At 45.3% G+C, this 25,635-nt stretch overlaps 1 protein-coding gene across 8 annotated transcripts in view; it reads left to right on the top strand.

Annotated features, from left to right (window-relative positions):
* The window catches only part of LOC121574951 (slit homolog 1 protein), a 153,327-nt gene that overhangs the window by 60,507 nt on the left and 67,185 nt on the right, over positions 1-25,635 (top strand). For all 8 annotated transcript variants that reach the window (XM_041887684.2, XM_041887692.2, XM_041887676.2 and 5 more), the window contains exons 5-7: positions 22,564-22,635; positions 23,654-23,725; positions 24,892-24,963. In XM_041887684.2, coding sequence (XP_041743618.2) covers positions 22,564-22,635; positions 23,654-23,725; positions 24,892-24,963 — 216 coding nt within the window. The remainder of the gene's footprint in view (positions 1-22,563; positions 22,636-23,653; positions 23,726-24,891; positions 24,964-25,635) is intronic.

The following is a 25,635-nucleotide window of genomic DNA, read 5'->3' as shown; positions in this document are numbered from 1 at the left end:
GGGAGGAGAGGGGAAGAGCTGGGGGAGGTGAGGGGAAGAGCTGGGGGAGGTGAGGGGAAGAGCTTAGGGGAGGAGAGGGGAAGAGCTGGGGGAGGAAAGGGGAAGAGCTGGGGGGGAGGAAAGGGGAAGAGCTGGGGGAGGAAAGGGGAAGTGCTAGGGGGAGGAGAGGGGAAGAGCTTGGGGGAGGAGAGGGGAAGTGCTAGGGGAGGTAACGGGGAAGAGCTGGGGGAGGGGAGGGAGGGGAAGAGCTCGGGGAGGAGAGGGGAAAGGCTGGGGGGAGGAGAGGGGGAGGAGAGGGAAAGAGCTGTGGGGAGGACAGAGGAAGAGCTGGGGGAGGAGAGGGGGGAGGAGAGGAGAAGTGCTGTGGGGAGGAGGAGGAAGAGAGGGGAAGAGCTGGGGGGAGGAGAGGGGAAGTAATGGGAGGAGGAGAGGGGAAGTACTGGGAGGAGGAGAGGGGAAGTAATGGGAGGAGGAGAGGGGAAGAACTGGGGAGAGGAGAGGGGGAAGATCAAGGGGGAACAGAGGGAAAGAGATGGGTGAGGAGAGGGAAATAGCTGGGGGGAGGAGAGGGGAAGAGCCAGGGGGAAGAGCGGGAAGAGCTGGGGGGAGGAGAGGAGAAGAGAGGGGCGAGGAGAAAGGAAGACCTGGGGGGAGGAGAGGGGGAAATGGGGAGAGGGGAAAAGAGGAGAGAGGTAAGGTTAGACCTGTCTGAGGAGAGCAGACATTTGGAGGCTCTAAGACCACACACGCACTCCCTGGGTCCACTTCCCGGGTCCACACACACATACATACACACACACACACACACACACACACACACACACACACACTGGCTCTAGGGGTGCTCCACAGTGTGTTTTGGCAGTCGCCCAAAGGCCCTGCAGGCCGAGATCCACACTCGTATTTATTCGCCTCCCTCTCTTTCTCTCTCTCACCCTCCCTTCTCTCTCTCTCTCTCTCTCTCTCTCTCTCTCTCTCTCTCTCTCTCTCTCTCTCTCTAATCCCCCACTTTTAACACCTTCTTTCTCTTTTCATCTGTCTGTGAGTGCATCAATCCATTCAGTATGTCATCATCTGGCTGTGTGGCTGTCTGCAACCCACCCCAAGCCTAGCTATCCCACTCTTATTTCCCCCTACCGCAGCTGTCCACACACACACACACATGCTCCTCTGCCCATGTTCAGACATTGTGGTTTTCTAACGGCTGGTTTGAATATGAGCTGCTGAAGTGTCTCCTATTATGAAGATAAATAATATGAGATCTGCCTCTGGTATTAGTCTCTTCAGAACACACATATCCCTCTCCCTTCTCTCCCTCTCTATTTGCCAGCTATAGCTGATGCTTTCAGTGATGCAGTCCGCTCCTCTCACCTCTGTAGCTCACATGGTAATGAGTTGAAGGGGGCTAACCGCTGTCTTTCTTTCTCTATCTGCTTTTCTCACTCTCCCTGTCTCTCTCATCTTCCTCTCTCGCTCGCTCTCTCTCTCATCTTCCTCTCTCTCGTTCTCTCATCTTCCTCTCTCTGTCTCTCTCTCATCTTCCTCTCATCTTCCTCTCTCTCTCTCTCTCTCTCTCTCTCTCTCTCTCTCTCTCTCTCTCTCTCTCTCTCTCTCTCTCTCTCTCTCTCTCTCTCTCTCTCTCTCTCTCTCTCTTTCATCTCTCCCTCTCTCATTTTACGTAGGATGACTGTAGATTTGCATGTGTGTATGAGTGTGTGCCCAGGAATGGGCAGAAATTACAAAATACAATTACAAAATACTATCAAGATCAATGTATCAAAATAAACTACAAAATACTTGTATTTTAAAATACAGAAATACATTTGCAAGTAGCCGGCCCGAACAGCAACGACATTCTCAGTAATGGTTACAGAAACGTTTTACTTGCCATGACTGTGATATGTTGTTCTTTATCTACCTTAGTTGGATGGACTGACTGTTGGGAAAGAGTGCGAGAGAGGGTTGAGGAGGAGGCTTGAAGCACTGGGCATCTTGTTATGACATGCATTATCTGAATTAGGTCCACAGAATTATACCTAGGAGGAGCGGCTTCTATGGAGGAACTTTGAATGTCCTTTGAGCTATCTAGCTAACAAGTTTGAGCTAGCAAGCTAACAAGCTTGTGTGTGCAGAGTGGCACCAGAATTAAAAACAGGTCTTACCTTTTTGTAGTTAGTAAATCCAACGTGAAACGTGATAACTAGGCCTATAGCATCCTTAACAAGCACAGTTAATCCATTATTTAGCTAATAAAAAATCTCTCTCCCTATCTTCTGAATCACGATTGTAACGTCAGTACAGTAGCATATGCTTCGGAGGGAGGAGGGGCAGGTAGCCTAAACACGCACACACACACTGGCAAAGATGTTGAGCTTGCAGGCAGACACTGGAATATGTTTCTGAGTGACAGCGTGACAGCGTGAGGGCTTTGCATAGGCGCTTTGCTGCGTTTTTTGTTGGACTATAAAAAAATGCCTGGAATGTAAAATAACGTTATTAACCGGTTCCCATGGTTTTAAAATAGTGGTTCCATTCCAGAAGAGTATGGATCACTTTCGTTCCAGGTTCCATTTCTGTTCCTTGAAACATCTTTTACGGTTTTCTGTTCTGTTCCCTGAACCGGTTCCAACCCCTGCTCATATGTAATTGAAATACATATTTAAATACATGTAACAGAAATACTGCCCACCTCTGTGTGTACCCCGTTTGTAAACAGGAAGAGAGTATTTAGTAGTTTAGCTGCGGCGGCTGCCTGTTAACAACTTTAACACACTTCATTTAGTGTTTTAATGAGTAATTAATGATACACACACACACACACACGTCATGCACAAATGCCCTTTTAGTTTCACCTCCCATGGCCAAAGCTATAAATCAAGTTATTCCCTCACCAATGACACCATGTTAATCCCATTCCTGTCTAATACATATGTGGTCTGGTTTAGGTTTCACTAGGTGTCAATATACAGTGGGGAAAGTATTTAGTCAGCCACCAATTGTGCAAGTTCTCCCACTTAAAAAGATGAGAGAGGCCTGTAATTTTCATCATAGGTACACGTCAACTATGACAGACAAATAGAGATAAAAAAATCCAGAAAATCACATTGTAGGATGTTTAATGAATTTATTTGCAAATTATGGTGGAAAATAAGTATTTGGTCACCTACAAACAAGCAAGATTCTGGCTCTCACAGACCTGTAACTTCTTCTTTAAGAGGCTCCTCTGTCCTCCACTCGTTACCTGTATTAATGGCACCTGTTTGAACTTGTTATCAGTATAAAAGACAACTGTCCACAACCTCAAACAGTCACACTCCAAACTCCACTATGGCCAAGACCAAAGAGCTGTCAAAGGACACCAGAAACAAAATTATAGACCTGCACCAGGCTGGGAAGACTGAATCTGCAATAGGTAAGCAGCTTGGTTTGAAGAAATCAACTGTGGGAGCAATTATTAGGAAATGGAAGACATACAAGACCACTGATAATCTCCCTCGATCTGGGGCTCCACGCAAGATCTCACCCGTGGGGTCAAAATGATCACAAGAATGGTGAGCAAAATCCCAGAACCACACGGGGGACCTAGTGAATGACCTGCAGAGAGCTGGGACCAAAGTAACAAAGCCTACCATCAGTAACACACTACGCCGCCAGCGACTCAAATCCTGCAGTGCCAGACGTGTCCCCCTGCTTAAGCCAGTACATGTCCAGGCCCGTCTGAAGTTTGCTAGAGTGCATTTGGATGATCCAGAAGAGGATTGGGAGAATTTCATATGGTCAGATGAAACCAAAATATAACTTTTTGGTAAAAACTCAACTTGTCGTGTTTGGAGGACAAAGAATGCTGAGTTGCATCCAAAGAACACCATACCTACTGTGAAGCATGGGGGTGGAAACATCATGCTTTGGGGCTGTTTTTCTGCAAAGGGACCAGGACGACTGATCCGTGTAAAGGAAAGAATGAATGGGGCCATGTATCGTGAGATTTTGAGTGAAAACCTCCTTCCATCAGCAAGGGCATTGAAGATGAAACGTGGCTGGGTCTTTCAGCATGACAATGATCCCAAACACACCGCCCGGGCAACGAAGGAGTGGCTTAGAAGAAGCATTTCAAGGTCCTGGAGTGGCCTAACCAGTCTCCAGATCTCAACCCCATAGAAAATCTTTGGAGGGAGTTGAAAGTCTGTGTTGCCCAGCGACAGCCCCAAAACATCACTGCTCTAGAGGAGATCTGCATGGAGGAATGGGCCAAAATACCAGCAACAGTGTGTGAAAACCTTGTGAAGACTTACAGAAAACGTTTGACCTGTGTCATTGCCAACAAAGGGTATATAACAAAGTATTGAGAAACTTTTGTTATTGACCAAATACTTATTTTCCACCATAATTTGCAAATAAATTCATAAAAAATCCTACAATGTGATTTTCTGGAGAAAAAAAATCTCATTTTGTCTGTCATAGTTGACGTGTACCTATGATGAAAATTACAGGCCTCTCTCATCTTTTTAAGTGGGATAACTTGCACAATTGGTGGCTGACTAAATACTTTTTTTCCCCACTGTAGCTGGACTAGAAAAGTGGTGTGGGGTGTGTGGGGCAGAAGAGGTGAGCTGTTGCTCTCAGGAGACAGGTGTGTTATCGAATGGCGTGAGAGGCTTTTAAAAGCATCATAAATGTGTCATTACTAATGGACCTATCTATAGAGCACTATTAGAGCACAGACAGGACAAATTACTGGCTTTACACATCCCATAATACACTATGTCTGACAGCTTGGGGTGGGGGAGCAGAGAGAGACGGGGGTGAGAGAGAGATGCAGAGAAAGAGGGGGGTGTAAAGGGGTGGAGGGAAAGAAAGAGTCAAGGGAGGGAGGAAAGGTGAGGTGTAGACCTCTAGTAGTACTAATGGATATACTGTAGATAGAGGGACGGTGAGGTTTAGACCTCTAGTAGTACTAATGGATATACTGTAGATAGAGGTACGGTGAGGTTTAGACCTCTAGTAGTACAAATGGATATACTGTAGATAGAGGGACGGTGAGGTTTAGACCTCTAGTAGTACTAATGGATATACTGTAGATAGAGGGACGGTGAGGTTTAGACCTCTAGTAGTACTAATGGATATACTGTAGATAGAGGGACGGTGAGGTTTAGACCTCTAGTAGTACTAATGGATATACTGTAGATAGAGGGACGGTGAGGTTTAGACCTCTAGTAGTACTAATGGATATACTGTAGATAGAGGGACGGTGAGGTTTAGACCTCTAGCAGTACTAATGGATATACTGTAGATAGAGGGACGGTGAGGTTTAGACCTCTAGTAGTACTAATGGATATACTGTAGATAGAGGGACGGTGAGGTTTAGACCTCTAGTAGTACTAATGGATATACTGTAGATAGAGGGACGGTGAGGTTTAGACCTCTAGTAGTACTAATGGATATACTGTAGATAGAGGGACGGTGAGGTTTAGACCTCTAGTAGTACTAATGGATATACTGTAGATAGAGGGACGGTGAGGTTTAGACCTCTAGTAGTACTAATGAATATACTGTAGATAGAGGGACAGTGAGGTTTAGACCTCTAGTAGTACTAATGGATATACTGTAGATAGAGGGACGGTGAGGTTTAGACCTCTAGTAGTACTAATGGATATACTGTAGATAGAGGGACGGTGAGGTTTAGACCTCTAGTAGTACTAATGGATATACTGTAGATAGAGGGACGGTGAGGTTTAGACCTCTAGTAGTATTAATGGATATACTGTAGATAGAGGGACGGTGAGGTTTAGACCTCTAGTAGTACTAATGGATATACTGTAGATAGAGGGATGGTGAGGTTTAGACCTCTAGTAGTACTAATGGATATACTGTAGATAGAGGGACGGTGAGGTTTAGACCTCTAGTAGTACTAATGGATATACTGTAGATAGAGGGACGGTGAGGTTTAGACCTCTAGTAGTACTAATGGATATACTGTAGATAGAGGGACGGTGAGGTTTAGACCTCTAGTAGTACTAATGAATATACTGTAGATAGAGGGACAGTGATTGTTTAGACCTCTAGTAGTACTAATGGATATACTGTAGATAGAGGGACGGTGAGGTTTAGACCTCTAGTAGTACTAATGGATATACTGTAGATAGAGGGACGGTGAGGTTTAGACCTCTAGCAGTACTAATGGATATACTGTAGATAGAGGGACGGTGAGGTTTAGACCTCTAGTAGTACTAATGGATATACTGTAGATAGAGGGACGGTGAGGTTTAGACCTCTAGTAGTACTAATGGATATACTGTAGATAGAGGGACGGTGAGGTTTAGACCTCTAGTAGTACTAATGGATATACTGTAGATAGAGGGACGGTGAGGTTTAGACCTCTAGTAGTACTAATGGATATACTGTAGATAGAGGGACGGTGAGGTTTAGACCTCTAGTAGTACTAATGGATATACTGTAGATAGAGGGACGGTGAGGTTTAGACCTCTAGTAGTACTAATGGATATACTGTAGATAGAGGGACGGTGAGGTTTAGACCTCTAGTAGTACTAATGAATATACTGTAGATAGAGGGACAGTGAGGTTTAGACCTCTAGTAGTACTAATGGATATACTGTAGATAGAGGGACGGTGAGGTTTAGACCTCTAGTAGTACTAATGAATATACTGTAGATAGAGGGACAGTGAGGTTTAGACCTCTAGTAGTACTAATGGATATACTGTAGATAGAGGGACAGTGATTGTTTAGACCTCTAGTAGTACTAATGGATATACTGTAGATAGAGGGACAGTGAGGTTTAGACCTCTAGTAGTACTAATGGATATACTGTAGATAGAGGGACAGTGATTGTTTAGACCTCTAGTAGTACTAATGGATATACTGTAGATAGAGGGACAGTGAGGTTTAGACCTCTAGTAGTACTAATGGATATACTGTAGATAGAGGGACAGTGATTGTTTAGACCTCTAGTAGTACTAATGGATATACTGTAGATAGAGGGGCGGTGAGGTTTAGACCTCTAGTAGTACTAACGGATATACTGTAGATAGAGGGGTTGGGGGATGGTGGAGAATGGAGGTAGTGCAGGAAAGGAGCGAAAGAAAAGGCTTTGGATAATGAGCCAGTCAAATCCTTATTTATTTCTGACCTGTGGTCATGTAGAGAGTGAAGACAAGAGAGAGACAGAGCACCATCTCAATACCACCCAGAAAACTGCAATTTAGGTTGTTATTTCTCTCTCTCGTCCCTCAGTCCCATCACTTCACCAGAGAATTAAAACATCAGCACATTTGGCTGATTTAGGACCCTGAACAGACAGCTGGTTGGCCAGGAGACATTGTGAAATGTCAGCCATGTCAATGGGAATGTAGGGCTTGATTTGGAGCAACAGACTGAGGTAAGATAATGATCTGAGGTAAATGAAGTGAATCAGACAGAGACCAGACATTACCCTGCATGGTGCTAATGCAATTATAATCACTGTTTAATCTCTGGTAATCTACTCTGATACTGATGTAATCTAGTATAATCTCAAGACACAGGCGCCTAAAGCAACGGCTGATACACATACATTACTGTACTTCTGGTGCAAAAGGTTGGTAGCGATTGTTATTGAAATGGGTTTATGTTAGGTCTCCCGAGTGGCGCAGCAGTCTAAGGCACTGCATTGCACTGCTAGAGGCGTCACTATAGACCCGGGTTCGATCCCGGGCTGTATCACAACCGGCCGTGATCGGGAGTCCCATAGGGCGGCGCACAATTGGCCCAGCGTTGTCCGGGTTAGGGGAGGGTTTGTCCGTGGGGGCTTTACTTGGCTCATCGCGCTCTAGCGACTCCTTGTGGCGGGCCAGGCGCCTGCAGGCTGACCTCTGTTGTCTGTTGAACAGTGTTTCCTCCAACACATTGGTGCTGCTGGCTTCCGGGTTAAGCGGGCAGGTATTAAGAAGCGCGGTTTGGCGGGTCATGTTTCGGAGGACGCATGACTCGACCTTCGCCTCCCGAGCCCGTTGGGAAGTTGCAGCAATGAGACAAGATCGAAATTGGCGAGAAAAAAGGGCTAAAAGAAAAAAAATGAAATGGGTTTATTTCGGTCAATATGTGTGTCTGTTTGCATGTGTAGCGGCACACTTGAAAAGACGTGCTACATCATTGTTAGGGCACAATAGGAATGAACTGTGAGTGACGGAAACCTTGGGTGAAGGTAGTGTCAAACTAGGTCTGACCACTTAGGTAAATCTAAAACAGCTCTTGCACATTTCCTCTTTCTCAGACACACACACACAACACACACACACTAGGCAGGTAAATTGAGAAACAAAGGTTCTATGTGTTTTCTGGCTAGTATGAAACAATAAGAGCTTTAAATTCCATCATCAGAGAGGCTTTAACCTGAGGCTGATGTGCTGAGCAATAAGGCTAAAGGCCTGTGATGTTCTGGGTCACTGACTCAGACATCATTATAATTCACCCAGATTATAACATCACTAATATGTTTCTCTACCTTCAAAGTGATGTCTGGGAGAGGGTGGCTCTGACACATTCCATGGGACCATTAAGGTTGAGCAGAACCCTTTGAGGTGTATGTGTGTGTGTGTGTGTGTTACAATTGCTATGGCTTGTTGGCGCTGTCTGCTGCCAGGTTCCACAGCAGAGATCTGATAACCTCACAGACCCTAGAGCAGGGTTCCCCAACTGGCGGCCCAGAAGGTCGAATTTAGCCCACTGGTGGTTTTATTTGGCCCTTTAAGGTTTCTGTTGGACAAAAAAACCCGGTAAAAACACCAGGAAAAGTGATTTTAATTTTGGAAATCTGTTCCTAAGTATTTCCATGCATAATAGAGAGACACGTGATCATATACAAATGTAAGAAAGGTTTGAAATGATTATGTTTTAGTCAAATATTACATTCTTGTGGTCAATTTGCAGTCTACAAATTATTTTTAATTATGTTCTGGCCCCCTGACCATCCGCTCAAGAAAAGATTGGCCCGCGGCTGAATCTAGTTAATGATCCCTGCCCTAGAGCTTGAGCCAACAATATAGCCAGGAGCCAGACACACACACACACATACACACAGATACACTACAGGATTGCAGTCTCCTGTGCCACCATCCAGAGATTGAGCATACCTCTCTCTCTCTCTGTGTGATAACCCACAGGAGAGAACGAGTTGAGGAGAGAAAGGAACTTTTTTACAGACAGGAGAGACTCTCTGTCTTCAATGCATTTAGAGAGAAGAAATGTGTTCTTTCTCATGCCATTTCTCATACAGCTATCTTTGTTTTCAGGCATTGTGTTTGTTGTCAGTGTCAGGCTGTGTGCCAGTAATGCAGTATGGTGGTCTGGTTGGCATTTCTGCACCCTGAGATTCATAGTCAGAATAAGTGGATGATGGAGACCTATTCTCCTCTCTCTGTGGCGACTGCTTTCACATCAACATGTCTACTGTTAAACGCATCAGCATAAGTCTTTTAAAAATGTTACATTTCTACATCCCCGCACAGTCAATCAGAACTCAACTCAGAAAGACCACCAAATATGTAAAACACAGCATTGGCGACCCACAGAAATGTCTTGTTTGCCATTTTGAGAATGTGTAAATTCAGAAATGTAGAGTTGCTAAATTTAATATATCTCTGGCTCCCTGAGACAAGTTGACCCAGTCGATAAATCCTTAAAGACCACAGGATATCATAGAGTCCAAACCATGTTATAAGTGACAGGGCGAGAGGTAGAGGGGGGGAGAGGGGGAGAAGGAGGGAAGTCAGAGAGAGGGATAGAACTAACAGAGTGGGAGGTTAGAAAGAGGGAGAAAGCGAAGGAAGAGGGAGAAAAGTGATTAAGATGGGAGGGGAGAGGGGAGTGAAAAAGGCCACAGCGAGTGATAAAGCACATGAGAGGGAGGGAGGGAGAGAGAGAGAGGGTTTTTGGCGGAAGGAGATAGGTCTCTCATTAGCTCTCTTTCAGGGTTTACAATTAACCCTGGACACACACGCACACACAAATTCTACCGACCCCCCACGACCCTGGAGCCTAATCCAATCAGACAGCAGCACCAGGGGGGCTGTGTAAACCCTGTCCAATCGTATTAAAGCGTGCTAACAGGATTATGGGAGGTTTACCATGCTGATTTCACCACTATGCTGTCAATTCTGCCTCTCACTCCACTTACACACACACTATCCTATTTCTATTGTCACAGTCGCTATCTCTCTCTCTCTCTCTCTCTCTCTGTCTGTTTCTTTCTTTCTTTCGCTCCCTATCCCCCCCTCTCTCTCTCTCTCTCTCTGGCAGTGTAATCAAATCAAATCAAATGCTTAGAAAAACAACAGGTGTAGACCAGTGGAGGCTGCTGAGGGGAGGACGGCTCATAATAATGGCTGGAACGGAACAAATGGAATGGCATCAAACACGTGGAAACCATTTCCATGTGTTTGATGTATTTAATACCATTCCACTCATTCCGCTACAACCATTACCACGAGCCCGTCCTCTCCAATTAAAGTGCCACCAACCTCCTGTGGTGTAGACTAACAGTGAAATGCTTATTTCCCAACAATGCAGAGAAAAACAAATTATAACACAAGGAATGAATACACGGTGAGTAACGTTAGCTTGGCTATATCCACGGGGTACCAGTACCGAGACGATGTGCAGGGGTACAAGGTAATTGAGGTAGATATGTACATATAGGTAGGGGTAAAGTGAGCAACAGGATAGATAATAAACAGTAGCAGCAGCGTATGTGATGAGTCAAAAGAGTTAGCGCAAAGAGGGTCAATGCAAATAGTCCGGGTAGCTATTTCATTAACTATTTAATAGTATTATGGCTTGGGGGTTAGAAACTGTTCAGGGTCCTCTTGGTTCCAGAATTGGTGCATCTGCAATAGCAGAGAGAACAGTCTGTGACTTGAGTGGCTGGAGTCTTTGACCATTTTTAGGGCCTTCCTCTGACACCGCCTGGTATAGAGGTCCTGGATGGCAGGGAGCTCGGCCCCAGTGATGTACTTGGCTGTACACACTACCCTCTGTAGCACCTTGCAGTCTGCCATACCAAGCGTTGATGCAGCAAGTCAAGATGCTCTCAATGGTGCAGCTGTATACCTTTTTGAGGATCTGAGGGCCCATGCCAAATCCTTTCAGCCTCCTGAGGGGGAAGAAGCGTTGTTGTGCCCTCTTCACAACTGTGTTGGTGTGTGTGGACCATGTTAATTGCTTAGTGATGTGGACTCCGAGGAACTTGAATCTCTCGACCTGCTCCACTACAGCCCGTCGATGTGGATGGGGGCATGCTCGGGGCATGCTCGGCCCTCAATTTCCTGTAGTCCACAATCAGCTCCTTTGTCTTGCTGACGTTGAGGAAGAGGTTGTTGTCCTGGCACTACACTGCCAGGTCTCTGACCTCCTCTCTATAGGCGGTCTCATCGTTGTCGGTGATCAGGACTACCTCTGTTGTGTCGTCAGCAAACTTAATGATGGTGTTGGAGTTGTGCGCGGCCACGCAGCAGTGGGTGAACAGAAAGTACAGGAAGGGACTAAGCACGCACCCCTGAGGGGCCCCCGTGTTAAGGGTCAGCGTGGCGGATGTGTTGTTGCCTACCCTCACCACCTGGGGAGGCCCGTCAGGAAGTCCAGGATCCAGTTGCAGAGGGAGGTGTTCAGTCCAAGGGTCCTGAGCTTAGTGATGAGCTTGGAGGGCACTATGGTATGGAATTCTGAGCTGTGGTCAATGTACACCATTCTCAAATAGGTATTCCTCTTGTCCAGGTGGGAGAGGGCAGTGTGGAGTGCAATAGAGATTGTGTCATCTGTGGATCTGTTGGGGCGGTATGCGAGTTGGTCCAGGGTGTCTGGAATGATGGTGTTGATGTGAGCCATGACCAGCCCTTCAAAGCATTTCATGGCTACAGATGTGAGGGCTACGGGGCAATAGTCATTTAGACAGGTTACCTATGGTGGTCTGCTTGAAACATGCAGGTATTACAGACTGGATCAGGGAGAGGTTGAAAATGTCAATGAAGACACCGCCAGCTGGCCAGCACATGCTCTGAGTACGCATCCTGGTAATCCATCTGGCCCCGGGGCCTTGTGAATGTTAACCTGTTTAAAGGTCCTACTCGCATCGGCTACGGAGAGTGAGATCACACAGTTATCCGTAACTGCTGGTGCTCTCATGTATAGCTCAGTGTTGCTTGCCTCGAAGGGAGCATAGAAGGCATTTAGCTCGTCTGGTAAGTTCGCGTCACTGGGCAGCTCACGGCTGCGTTTTCCTTTGAAATCTTTGATAGTTTGTAAGGCCTGCCACATCCAAAGAGCGTCAGAGCCGGCGTTTTAGGATTCGATCTTAGTCCTGTATTGACGCTTTGCCTGTTTGATGGCCCGTCGGAGGTCATAGCGGGATTAGTGTCCACTCCTTGAAAGCGGCAGCTGTAGCCTTTAGGTCAGTGCAGATGTTGCCTGTAATCCATGGCTTTTGGTTGGGATGTGTACATACGGTCACTGTGGGGACGACATCGTCTATGCACTTATTAATGAAGCCGGTGACTGATGTGGTAAACTCCTCAATGTTATCGGATGAATCCGAGAACATACAGTACCGTGCAAAAGTATTCATCCACCTTGGCTTTTTTCCTATTTTGTTGCATTACAACCTGTAATTTAAATGGCTTTTTATTTGGATTTCATGTAATGGACATTCACAAAATAGTCCAAATTGGTGAAGTGAAATGAAAAAAATAACTTGTTTCAAAAAATTCTAAAAAATAAATAACGGAAAAGTGGTGCGTGCATATGTATTCACCTCCTTTGCTATGAAGCCTCTAAATAAGATCTGGTGCAACCAATTACCTTCAGAAGTCACATAATTAGTTAAATAAAGTCCACCTGTGTGCAATCTAAGTGTCACATGATCTGTCACATGATCTCAGTATATATACACCTGTTCTGAGGCCCCAGAGTCTGCAACACCACTAAGCAAAGGGCACCACCAAGCAAGCAGAACCATGAAGACCAAGGAGCTCTCCACACAGGTCAGGGACAAAGTTGTGTTGAAGTAGAGATCAGGGTTGGGTTATAAAAAAATATCCGAAACTTTGAACATCCCACGGCGCACCATTAAATCCATTATTAAAAAATTGAAAGAATATGGCACCACAACAAACCTGCCAAGAGAGGGCCGCCCACCAAAACTCACGGACCAGGCAAGGAGGGCATTAATCAGAGAGGCAACAAAGAGACCAAAGATAACCCTGAAGGAGCTGCAAAGCTCCACAGCGGAGATTTTAGTATCTGTCCATAGGACCACTTTAAGCCGTACACTCCACAGAGCTGGGCTTTACAGAAGAGTGGCCAGAAAAAAGCCATTCCTTAAAGAAAAAAATAAGCAAACACGTTTGGTGTTCGCCAAAAGGCATGTGGGAGACTCCCCAAACATATGGAAGAAGGTACTCTGGTCAGATGAGACTCAAATTGAGCTTTTTGGCCATCAAGGAAAACGCTATGTCTGGCGCAAATCCAACACCTCTCATCACCCCGAGAACATCATCCCCACAGTGAAGCATGGTGGTGGCAGCATCATGCTGTGGGGATGTTTTTCATCGGCAGGGACTGGGAAACTGGTCAGAATTTAAGTAATGATGGATGGCGCTAAATACAGGGAAATTCTTGAGAGAAACCTGTTTCAGTCTTCCAGAGATTTGAGACTGGGACGGATATTCACCTTCCAGCAGGACAATGATCCTAAGCATTCTGCTAAAGCAATACTCGAGTGGTTTAAGGGGAAACATTTAAATGTCTTGGAATGGCCTAGTCAAAGCCCAGACCTCAATCCAATTGAGATCTGTGGTATGACTTAAAGATTGCTGTACACCAGCAGAACCCATCTAACGTGAAGGAGCTGGATCTGTTTTGCCTCGAAGAGTGGGCAAAAATCCAAGTTTTCTGTTTTTTTGTGTTATTTCTTGTTTGTTTCACAAGAAAAAATATTTTGCATCTTCAGGTAGGCATGTTGTGTAAATCAAATGATACAAACCCCCCAAAAATCCATTTTAATTCCAGGTTGTAAGTCAACAAAATAGGAAAAATGCCAAGGGGGGTGAATACTTTCGCAAGCCACTGTATTCCAGTCTGTGCTAGCGAAGCAGTCCTTTAGTTTAACATCCGATTGATAGGACCACTTCCGTATTGAGCGCGTCACTATTACTTCCTGTTTTCAGTTTTCCTGCATTAAAATCACCAGCCACGAGTGCATTTTCTTCTTTGCTTAACAGTGAGATAGTGAGCTACAGCCATAAAGCATAGATGTTTCAGTCATTAAAGCTGTTACATACAGTGGGGGAAAAAAGTATTTAATCAAATCAAATTTTATTGGTCACATGCGCCGAATACAACAGGTGCAGACATTACAGTGAAATGCTTACTTACAGCCCTTAACCAACAGTGCATTTATTTTAAACAAAAAAGTAAGAATAAAACAACAACAAAAAAGTGTTGAGAAAAAAGAGCAGAAGTAAAATAAAGTGACAGTAGGGAGGCTATATATACAGGGGGGTACCGTTGCAGAGTCAATGTGCGGGGGGCACCGGCTAGTTGAGGTAGTTGAGGTAATATGTACATGTGGGTAGAGTTAAAGTGACTATGCATAAATACTTAACAGAGTAGCAGCAGCGTAAAAGGATGGGGTGGGGGGGCAGTGCAAATAGTCCGGGTAGCCATGATTAGCTGTTCAGGAGTCTTATGGCTTGGGGTAGAAGATGTTGAGAAGTCTTTTGGACCTAGACTTGGCACTCCGGTACCGCTTGCCGTCTGCGGTAGCAGAGAGAACAGTCTATGACTAGGGTGGCTGGAGTCTTTGACAATTTTGAGGGCCTTCCTCTGACACCGCCTGGTATAGAGGTCCTGGATGGCAGGAAGCTTTGCCCCAGTGATGTACTGGGCCGTACGCACTACCCTCTGTAGTGCCTTGCGGTCAGAGGCCAAGCAGTTGCCATACCAGGCGGTGATGCAACCAGTCAGGATGCTCTCGATGGTGCAGCTGTAGAATTTTTTGAGGATCTGAGGACCCATGCCAAATCTTTTTAGTCTCCTGAGGGGAATAGGCTTTGTCGTGCCCTCTTCACGACTGTCTTGGTGTGTTTGGACCATGATAGTTCGTTGGTGATGTGGACACCAAGGAACTTGAAGCTCTCAACCTGTTCCACTACAGCCCCGTCGATGAGAATGGGGGCGTGCTCAGTCCTCTTTTTTTTTCCTGTAGTCCACAATCATCTCCTTTGTCTTGGTCACGTTGAGGAGAGGTTGTTGTCCTGGCACCACACGGCCAGATCTCTGACCTCCTCCCTATAGGCTGACTCATCGTTGTGGTGATCAGGCCTACCACTGTTGTGTCGTCGGCAAACTTAATGATGGTGTTGGAGTGGTGCCTGGCCATGCAGTCATGGGTGAACAGAGAGTACAGGAGGGGGACTGAGCACGCACCCCTGAGGGGCCCCCGTGTTGAGGATCAGTGTGGCAGATGTGTTGTTACCTACCCTTACCACCTGGGGGCGGCCCGTCAGGAAGTCCAGGATCCAGTTGCAGAGGGAGGTGTTTAGTCCCAGGATCCTTAGCTTAGTGATGAGCTTAGAGGGCACTATGGTGTTGAATGCTGAGCTGTAGTCAATGAATAGCATTCTCACGCAGGTGTTCCTCTTGTCCAGGTGGGAAAGGGCAGTGTGGAGTGCGATAGAGATTGCATCATCTGTGGATCTGTTGGGGCGGTATGCAAATTGGAGTGGGTCTAGGGTTTCTGGGATTATGCTGTTGATGTGAGCCATGACCAGTCTTTCAAAGCACTTCATGGCTACAGACGTCAGTGCTACGGGTCGGTAGTCATTTAGGCAGGTTATCTTAGAGTTCTTGGGCACGGGGACTATGGTGGTCTGCTTGAAACATGTTGGTATTACAGACTCAGTCAGGGACATGTTGAAAATGTCAGTGAAGACACTTGCCAGTTGGTCAGCACATGCTCGGAGTACACGTCCTGGTAATCCGTCTGGCCCTGCGGCCTTGTGAATGTTGACCTGCTTAAAAGTCTTACTCACATCGGCTACGGAGAGCGTGATCACATAGTCATCCGGAACAGCTGGTGCTCTCATGCATGCTTCAGTGTTGCTTGCCTCGAGCGAGCGTAGAAGTGGTTTAGCTCGTCTGGTAGGCTTGTGTCACTGGGCAGCTCGCGACTGTGCTTCCCTTTGAAGTCTGTAATAGTTTTTCAAGCCCTGCCACATCCGACGAGCGTCAGAGCCAGTGTAGTATGATTCAATCTTAGACCTGTATTGACTCTTTGCCTGTTTGATGGTTCGTCGGAGGTCATAGCGGGATTTCTTATAAGCGTCCGGGTTAGAGTCCCGTTCCTTGAAAGCGGCAGCTCTACCCCTAGCTCAGTGCGGATGTTTCCTGTAATCCATGGCTTCTGGTTGGGGTATGTACGTACGGTCACTGTGGGGGACGACATCATCGATGCACTTATTGATGAAGCCAGTGACTGATGTGGTGTACTCTCAATGCTGTCTGAAGAATCCCGGAACATGTTCCAGTCTGTGCTAGCAAAACAGTCCTGTAGCTTAGCATCTGCGTCATCTGACCACTTTTTTATTAACCGAATCACTGGTGCTTCCTGCTTCAGTTTTTGCTTATAAGCAGGAATCAGGAGGATAGAGTTATGGTCAGATTTGCCAAATGGAGGGCGAGGGAGAGCTTTGTATGCGTCTCTGTGTGTGGAGTAAAGGTGGTCTAGAGTTTTTTTCCCTCTGGTTGCACATTTAACATGCTGGTAGAAATTAGGTAGAACGGATTTAAGTTTCCCTGCATTAAAGTCCCCGGCCACTAGGAGCGCTGCATCTGGATGAGCGTTTTCCTGTTGATTAATGGCCTTGTACAACTCATTCAGTGCAATCTTAATGCCAGCATTGGTTTGTGGTGGTAAATAGACAGCTATGAAAAAATATAGATGAAAACTCTCTTGGTAAATAGTGTGGTCTACAGCTTATCATAAGATACTCTACCTCAGGCGAGCAAAACCTCGAGACTTCCTTAGTATTTGATTTTGTGCACCAGCTGTTGTTTACAAATATACACAGACCGCCACCCCTTGTCTTACCAGAGTCAGCCGTTCTGTCCTGCCGATGTAGCGTATAGCCTGCTAGCTGAATGTTATCATTGTTGTCGTTCAGCCATGACTCCGTGAAACATAAGATATTACAGTTTTTAATGTCCCGTTGGTAGGATAACCGTAATCTTAAATCGTCCATTTTATTCTCAAAAGCTTGAACGTTGGCTAATAGGATTGATGGAAGAGGCAGTTTACTCGCTCGCCGTCGGATCCTTACAAGGCACCCGGATCTGCGTCCGCGATATCTCCGTCTCTTCCTCACGCCGAATGACGGGGATTTGGGCCTTGTCGGGTGTCTGTATGATATCCTTCGCGGCCGCCTCGTTGAAGAAAAAATCTTCGTCCAATGCGAGGTGAGTAATCGCTGTCCTGATATCCAGAAGCTCTTTTTGGTTATAAGAGACGATGGCAGAAACATTATGTACAAAATAAATGACAAATAACGCGGAAAAACACACATAATAGTACAATTGGTTAGAGGGTTGGTTAGAGGGCTGTAAAACGGCAGCCATCTTCTCCGGCGCTGTTCAGTCAGCCACCAATTGTGCAAGTTCTCCCACTTAAAAATATGAGAGGCCTGTAATTTTCATCATAGGTACACGTCAACTATGACAGACAAAATGAGATTTTTTTTCTCCAGAAAATCACATTGTAGGATTTTTTATGAATTTATTTGCAAATTATGGTGGAAAATAAGTATTTGGTCAATAACAAAAGTTTCTCAATACTTTGTTATATACCCTTTGTTGGCAATGACACAGGTCAAACGTTTTCTGTAAGTCTTCACAAGGTTTTCACACACTGTTGCTGGTATTTTGACCCATTCCTCCAAGCAGATCTCCTCTAGAGCAGTGATGTTTTGGGGCTGTCGCTGGGCAACACGGACTTTCAACTCCCTCCAAAGATTTTCTATGGGGTTGAGATCTGGAGACTGGTTAGGCCACTCCAGGACCTTGAAATGCTTCTTACGGCCACTCCTTCGTGCCCGGGCGGTGTGTTTGGGATCATTGTCATGCTGAAAGACCCAGCCACGTTTCATCTTCAATGCCCTTGCTGATGGAAGGAGGTTTTCACTCAAAATCTCACGATACATGGCCCCATTCATTCTTTCCTTTACACGGATCAGTCGTCCTGGTCCCTTTGCAGAAAAACAGCCCCAAAGCATGATGTTTCCACCCCCATGCTTCACAGTAGGTATGGTGTTCTTTGGATGCAACTCAGCATTCTTTGTCCTCCAAACACGACAAGTTGAGTTTTTACCAAAAAGTTATATTTTGGTTTCATCTGACCATATGAAATTCTCCCAATCCTCTTCTGGATCATCCAAATGCACTCTAGCAAACTTCAGACGGGCCTGGACATGTACTGGCTTAAGCAGGGGGACACGTCTGGCACTGCAGGATTTGAGTCGCTGGCGGCGTAGTGTGTTACTGATGGTAGGCTTTGTTACTTTGGTCCCAGCTCTCTGCAGGTCATTCACTAGGTCCCCCCGTGTGGTTCTGGGATTTTTGCTCACCATTCTTGTGATCATTTTGACCCCACGGGTGAGATCTTGCGTGGAGCCCCAGATCGAGGGAGATTATCAGTGGTCTTGTATGTCTTCCATTTCCTAATAATTGCTCCCACAGTTGATTTCTTCAAACCAAGCTGCTTACCTATTGCAGATTCAGTCTTCCCAGCCTGGTGCAGGTCTACAATTTTGTTTCTGGTGTCCTTTGACAGCTCTTTGGTCTTGGCCATAGTGGAGTTTGGAGTGTGACTGTTTGAGGTTGTGGACAGGTGTCTTTTATACTGATAACAAGTTCAAACAGGTGCCATTAATACAGGTAATGAGTGGAGGACAGAGGAGCCTCTTAAAGAAGAAGTTACAGGTCTGTGAGAGCCAGAAATCTTGCTTGTTTGTAGGTGACCAAATACTTATTTTCCACCATAATTTGCAAATAAATTCATTAAAAATCCTACAATCTGATTTTCTGGATTTTTTTCCCTCTCTTTGTCTGTCATAGTTGACGTGTACCTATGATGAAAATTACAGGCCTCTCTCATCTTTTTAAGTGGGAGAACTTGCACAATTGGTGGCTGACTAAATACTTTTTTTCCCCACTGTACGTATGCACCTGTACGTAAATATATATATATATATACACTATATATACAAAAGTATGTGGACACCCCTTGAAATTAGTTGATTCGGCTATTTCAGCCACACTTGTTGCTGACAGGTCTATAAAATCGAGCACACAGCCATGCAATCTCCATAGACAAACATTGACAGTAGAATGGCCTTAGTGAAGAGCTCAGTGACTTTCAACGTGGCACCGTCATGGGATGCCACCTTTCCAACAAGTTATTTAGTCAAAATTCTGCCCTGCTAGAGATGCCCCGGTCAACTTTAAGTGCTGTTATTGTGAAATGAAAACGTCTAGGAGCAACAATGCCTCAGCCGCGAAGTGGTAGGTCACACAAGCTCACAGAACAGGACCGCCGAGTGCTGAAGCGCGTAGCGCATAAAAATGGTCTTTCCTCACTTCAAGTTCCAAACTGCCTCTGGAAGCAACGTCAGCATAAGAACTGTTCGTAAGGAGCTTCATGAAATGGGTTTCCATGGTCGAGCAGCCGCACACAAGCCTAAGATCACCATGTGCAATGCCAAGCGTCGGCTGGAGTGGTGTAAAGCTCGTCACCATTGGACTCTGGAGCAGTGGAAACGCGTTCTCTGGAGTGATGAATCATGCTTCACCATCTGGCAGTCCGACGGACAAATCTGGGTTTGGCGGATGCCAGGAGAATGCTACCTGTCCCAATGCATAGTGGCAACTGTAAAGGTTGGTGGAGGAGGAATAATGGTCTGGGGCTGTTTTTCATGATTTGGGTTAGGCCCCTTAGTTGCAGTGAAGGGAAATCTTAACACTACAGCATACAATTACATTCTAGACGATTCTGTGCTTCCAACTTTGTGGCAACATTTTGGGGAAGGCCCTTTACTGTTTCAGCATAACAATGCCCCCGTGCACAAAGCGGTCCATACAGAAATGGTTTGTCGGGATTGGTTTGGAAGAACTTGACTGGCCTGCACAGAGCCCTGACCTCAACCCTATGAAACACCTTTGGGATGAATTGGAACGCCGACTGCGAGCCAGGCCTACTCGCCCAACATCAGTGCCCGACCTCACTAATGCTCTTGTGGCTGAATGGAAGCAAGTCCCCGCAGCAATGTTCCAACATCTAGTGGAAAGCCTTCCCAGAAGAGTGGATGCTGTTATAGCAGCAAAGGGGGACCAACTCCATATTAATGTCAATGGCTTTGGAATGAGATGTTCGACGAGCAGGTGTCCACATACGTTTGGTAATGTAGTACACACACATATACACGCGCACACACACCACAGTGTACCTCTGTGCTGGAAGCCTTGTCTCATCTCTGTGTCTGGATGGAGAGGTATACCACGGTCTGTCAGTACCATACCACAGAGTGTTAACACCAGAGAGGTATACCACGGTCTGTCAGTACCATACCACAGAGTGTTAACACCAGAGAGGTATACCACGGTCTGTCAGTACCATACCACAGAGTGTTAACACCAGAGAGGTATACCACGGTCTGTCAGTACCATACCACAGAGTGTTAACACCAGAGAGGTATACCACGGTCTGTCAGTACCATACCACAGAGTGTTAACACCAGAGAGGTGATTACAAGGTTAGAAGAAGACTCATGTCCACGTACATGCACGAGTGTGAACAGGAGCCAGGTAAAGCTGCTGTCTATAGGTGAGGAATGTTGTGTTGTTTAGATAATTGGCCGGCTTCTCCTCTAGTTTATTCAAGGTGAATGTTTTCATTTCATCACTGTTGCTCTTCTGTGAAGTCATGTCATGTTAAATACACAGTCATATTTTAATGACATGAGCCTATGAGACAGGAAAAGGCATGTTACAATCATTGACTAATACAACACTCAACCTTTACAGTAGAGCCCAGTTAAGACCTGCCTTATAGTTGCTACTGGAGAATGTGTGTGTGTGTGTGTGTGTGTGTGTGTGTGTGCGTGCGTGTGTGCGTGCGTGCGTGTTCAAACATACTAGGACATATTTTAAAAGTTTACTGGTTGACCTGGAAAGAGAGTGTCATGGATATTCAAAATAGCGACTGTGCAAATACCACGGTTAATTGTGGTATATTTGCAGCGGCCTGCAGACGGCTGTTTTAATTGCTGCTAGAGTATAAAGAAACAAGGAACCATTCATTAGATAGATTGCACAACTCTTACTGTTCTCTGTGGCACCAGGTATTTTTTCATTACTTTTGTATGATGTTGAAACCATGTCTGTGAAATCATAAATCAACATACCAAAGGAGAACTGTGAGATGAACCAGAGAGAGTGGGAGAGGGAGGGAGACGGGGAGAGAGAAGGAGGTAGAGAGATGGACAGAAAGAGATTCTGTATGCCTCTCTAAAGGGGGCCATGAGTGTTCTGTTTATGTCCGTTGGGCTGTGGGAATAAGACAGGAGCCCCTCGTGTGTGTGTTTGTGTTTGTGTTTGTGTGTGTGTGTGTGTGTGTGTATGTGCACGTGTGTGTGTGTCACGGCAAGAGGGACAGCCTCTCTCTGAAAGAGGTTAGCACACCATTTAGCCACCAAACAAAGACATGCTAATTAAAACTATGGCTACTTGTGTTTCTCTCTCTCTTCCTTCCTTTCCCTCCTCCTCTTCTAACTATAACCTTCCCCTCCACTCACTCCATCTCTCACGCTTCACCTCTCTCTACACACACACAACCCTTCTCTCTCTCACACACACACGCAACATTTCATCCAGTCCTCTTTGTCTGGACCCATGCACCATCTGTGTCTAATAGGACCTCTCTTGGTTGCCTACTCTGCTGCCTGTTTGGAGGGTTTGTGTGCAGGCACTGAGCAGGACACCTCTCACTGGGTTTCACAGGGGTCCTTAGGGAATGTTTTAGCATGAGTGAACACCAGCTACCTACTCTACTATAGCCCTCTGCATGACGCGCCACACCTAGGGCTTTTTGGCACAGATACATACAGCTATACAGATGAATGACATGCATATTTTCCCTTTCTATCTTGATAAAGAAAATAATGCTGTTTAGTCCTCAGGAAGCTTTTACTCACAGCTGAGTGGTATTCTCTGGTCTTTGTTAGGAACTACTGTACAATTAAATAAAAACTACATTCCGTTCAGGCTAGAAGAGAGCTTTCACTTCTGTCGCAAAGCATTTTTATGAAGGAAATTCAGCCTATCCACTACCAATGTGTCACAATGCTCCCACAATGTTTCCCTCCTACAAAGCTCTCTATCTATCCTGGCTGTGTGATATATGTATATTAGCTTCTAGAGGTTGGGTACAGTATCTTTGATCTAACGTTCTCATATTGTTGTCTTCACAGAGATCTGAGTGAGAACAACATCCAGTCCATCCCCAGGAAGGCTTTCAGAGGAGCTACAGACATCAAGAACCTGTGAGTGACTCTTCAGTCTCTGTATCAGATTAGTGAATTAATTAATAAATGAATCAATTAATTAATTATTGAATGGATTAATTAATTAATTAATTAATCCATGGATGAATTAATTAATGAATGTCTCTTCACTCTCAATACTAACTCGACATATTGTCATAGCATCAGAATGATCTCATATAACACTAAGACAAAGGAGCAACATGTACTTGTTCATAATATCGTATTTTTTATCATATCAGATCAGTTTTATACACACATACGCAGACACACACTGACACACACGTTGTATTGAGCCTCTCTGTCTGTCAGCTCTGTGTATGCTAATGTGCGTATCCCCAGTCAGTTAGGTGGCATCAGTATATCACAGTGACGGAGTGGGTTAGCTTTCACCCTGTACACAGATGGAGCTGTGATTTATACTGCTATCGCTGGAGATTAACACACACACACACACACACACACACACACACACACACACACACACACACACACACACACACACACACACACACACACACACACACACACACACATACTGATTGATGGTGCTATCACAGTAGAGAAATGGTCAGCACAGTGTGCCTAACTCTCCTACGGTTATATGTGGAGAGATCACCATCGATTTACCCACACTCAGTGTACTCCCTATCAGTGATTATATCTGCCCTCTGAGGACAGAGTGTGGGTGTGTGTGTGTACGCACATCTTTGCCTGCATGCATTCATGCATGCATGATTATGCCTGGTCTATAGGGAAAATGCTATAGTTTGTAAGATTGATGACAGTGCTTTAGACCATCGGGCTATTGTGTTGAGTAGCTGGTATTGGAATAGATTATGTTTATCGATTACGTTTACAAATGGCTGCTTATTTAATGTATGTGACTGTTTAAAATTGGTGAGAGAGGGATAGATAGAGAGCAAGAACATTTTGCAGTGCATTGCACAATTGTTTGTCTGTGTTTGTTTGTGTGTGTGTATGTTTCTAATGCTTTCTGTCTCTGTTTTGTCTCTAGTCAGTTGGATAAGAACCACATCAGCTGCATCGAGGACGGAGCCTTCAGAGCACTGAGGGGCCTGGAAGTACTGTAAGACACACACTGTGCACTGTGGGGTGTAAAGAATGGTAGAGAGGATGAGTGTGTGAGAAAGATTTCTGGGGGTGGAGTTAGGGGTAAGAGGGGTGTGGTTCGTTGCTTGTTTCCGTGCTAATGCTTGACAACAAGATTGGTCTAATACACAAACTCTAACACAGACACATAGAATTGTACACACACACACACACACACACACACTACCTCATATTATTAAACCACACATTTACATTTACCCCTTCTTGATTTATTAAGCAAAAAGCATGTTTTTGAAATTAAGACACTACACTTCTAATAACCATTACTAATAACTAACATAACCAGGCGCCAACCTTATTTATCCAGTCAGTCATTGGTCCCTGCAGGCCAGCCTTATTGGTTCATTCATATCATGGCCCATTAATTCATGTTGCCTGGGGGTCTAGGGACTGACAGTAAGGGTGTGTATGGTGGAGAGCAGGCTGGGGTTGTGGGCTGTGGAAATAGTGTGAGTAGGTTTTTAATAGGATGGAGGGGATGTTATTATAGTCGGGTAGTGGTAGGAGACTGTGGGGTTATTAGGCTGATTGAAATGACCTCCTCTGCTCTGCACCTGATGCCCGCTATAGGGGGTGGGGATGGGAGATTGGTCTGTGTGTGCACATAAATAATGTGTTTGTGGGAGGTGGGAGGGCATGAATATGTGAAGGTGTCCCATCTGTGTGGGAAGAGGTGTTATATTCCCAATGGAATAGAGAGAGAAACGGGGTGGGGCGAGGAGGAGAGGAAGAGAGAGAGGGTTGAGTAGAAGATAAAGGGGAGGGTTGCCGTTAGTAAGGGAATTAAGTCAGCGGTAAGGGGAGAAAGTAGTGATTGATACAGTTACATATCGGGATATTATTTTTGATGATATATCGTATCGTATCGTTTTGACAATTTTGCAATATTATTTTTGCGCTAGTTGGCTGTACCTGCACCAAAACTCCAGTATTTTTCCTTCATAGCTTGTTCTCCATCTTCTTTTTAAATAGGGAGCCAATTTGTAGAAGTAGAACAGTTGAGGCAGAGAAGTGAGGTGAAATGGAGGAAGAGAGGAGAGAGACTCTGTGGTGTGTTTCATTGTGTCTCTGTACTGCGTGTTGTCATGCTCCCTCTGTTCTCTCTCTCTCTGTCTCTTCCAGGACTCTGAACAACAACAACATCAGCAGCATCCCAGTCTCCAGCTTCAACCACATGCCAAAACTACGCACCTTGTAAGTCACACACACACTACCAGGCTCTCTATTTCTCTCTCCCTCCCTCCCTCCTTCCCCCTCTCTCTCTATTTCTCTCTCTCTCCCTCCCTCCCTCCCTCCTTCCCCCTCTCTCTCTATTTCTCCCTCCCTCCCTCCCTCCCTCCTTCCCTCCCCTTTTTCTCTCTCTCTCTCCCTTTGTCTGTTTCTCCCTCCCTCACCCACCTCTCTCTCTTTTTTCTCCTTTCCCCCTCTCCCCCTCTCTCTTGTCTCATCCTCTCCTTCATCATGTGTGTCATGATAACCCTGGTGTGTATTCTGATCTAGATCTATGGTGTTGGGAGATTACTTGGTGATCCATCTCTCTGAGACCGTGTCATGCGAAGAATAATGTGTTCACCATGACAGTCGGCTTTAACCTGACTCAGATCAGCTTTCCATGAGGAAGCAGAGATCAAATAACCATCACATCACTCTCTCAGTTACGGGAAAATATATATCACAACTTCACTGTACAACTGAATGTTTCATACAAAATAAACTATGACTAAGGGAAATTGATGATTTGTTTGCATATAAAGGAATAGACTATATAATATAATAGAATCTAATAGAATAGAATATTCCATTATCCTCCAAGAGTTTAATTCAACCAATCCCTTTTGAGATATATTAAGTTGTTGTAAAATAAAC

This window comes from Coregonus clupeaformis, chromosome 1 (genome assembly GCF_020615455.1).
Source record: "Coregonus clupeaformis isolate EN_2021a chromosome 1, ASM2061545v1, whole genome shotgun sequence".
NCBI lineage: Eukaryota > Metazoa > Chordata > Actinopteri > Salmoniformes > Salmonidae > Coregonus > Coregonus clupeaformis.
The sequence above is the reverse complement of the archived record's forward strand: the minus strand, read 5'-3'. Positions and strand labels throughout refer to the sequence as shown.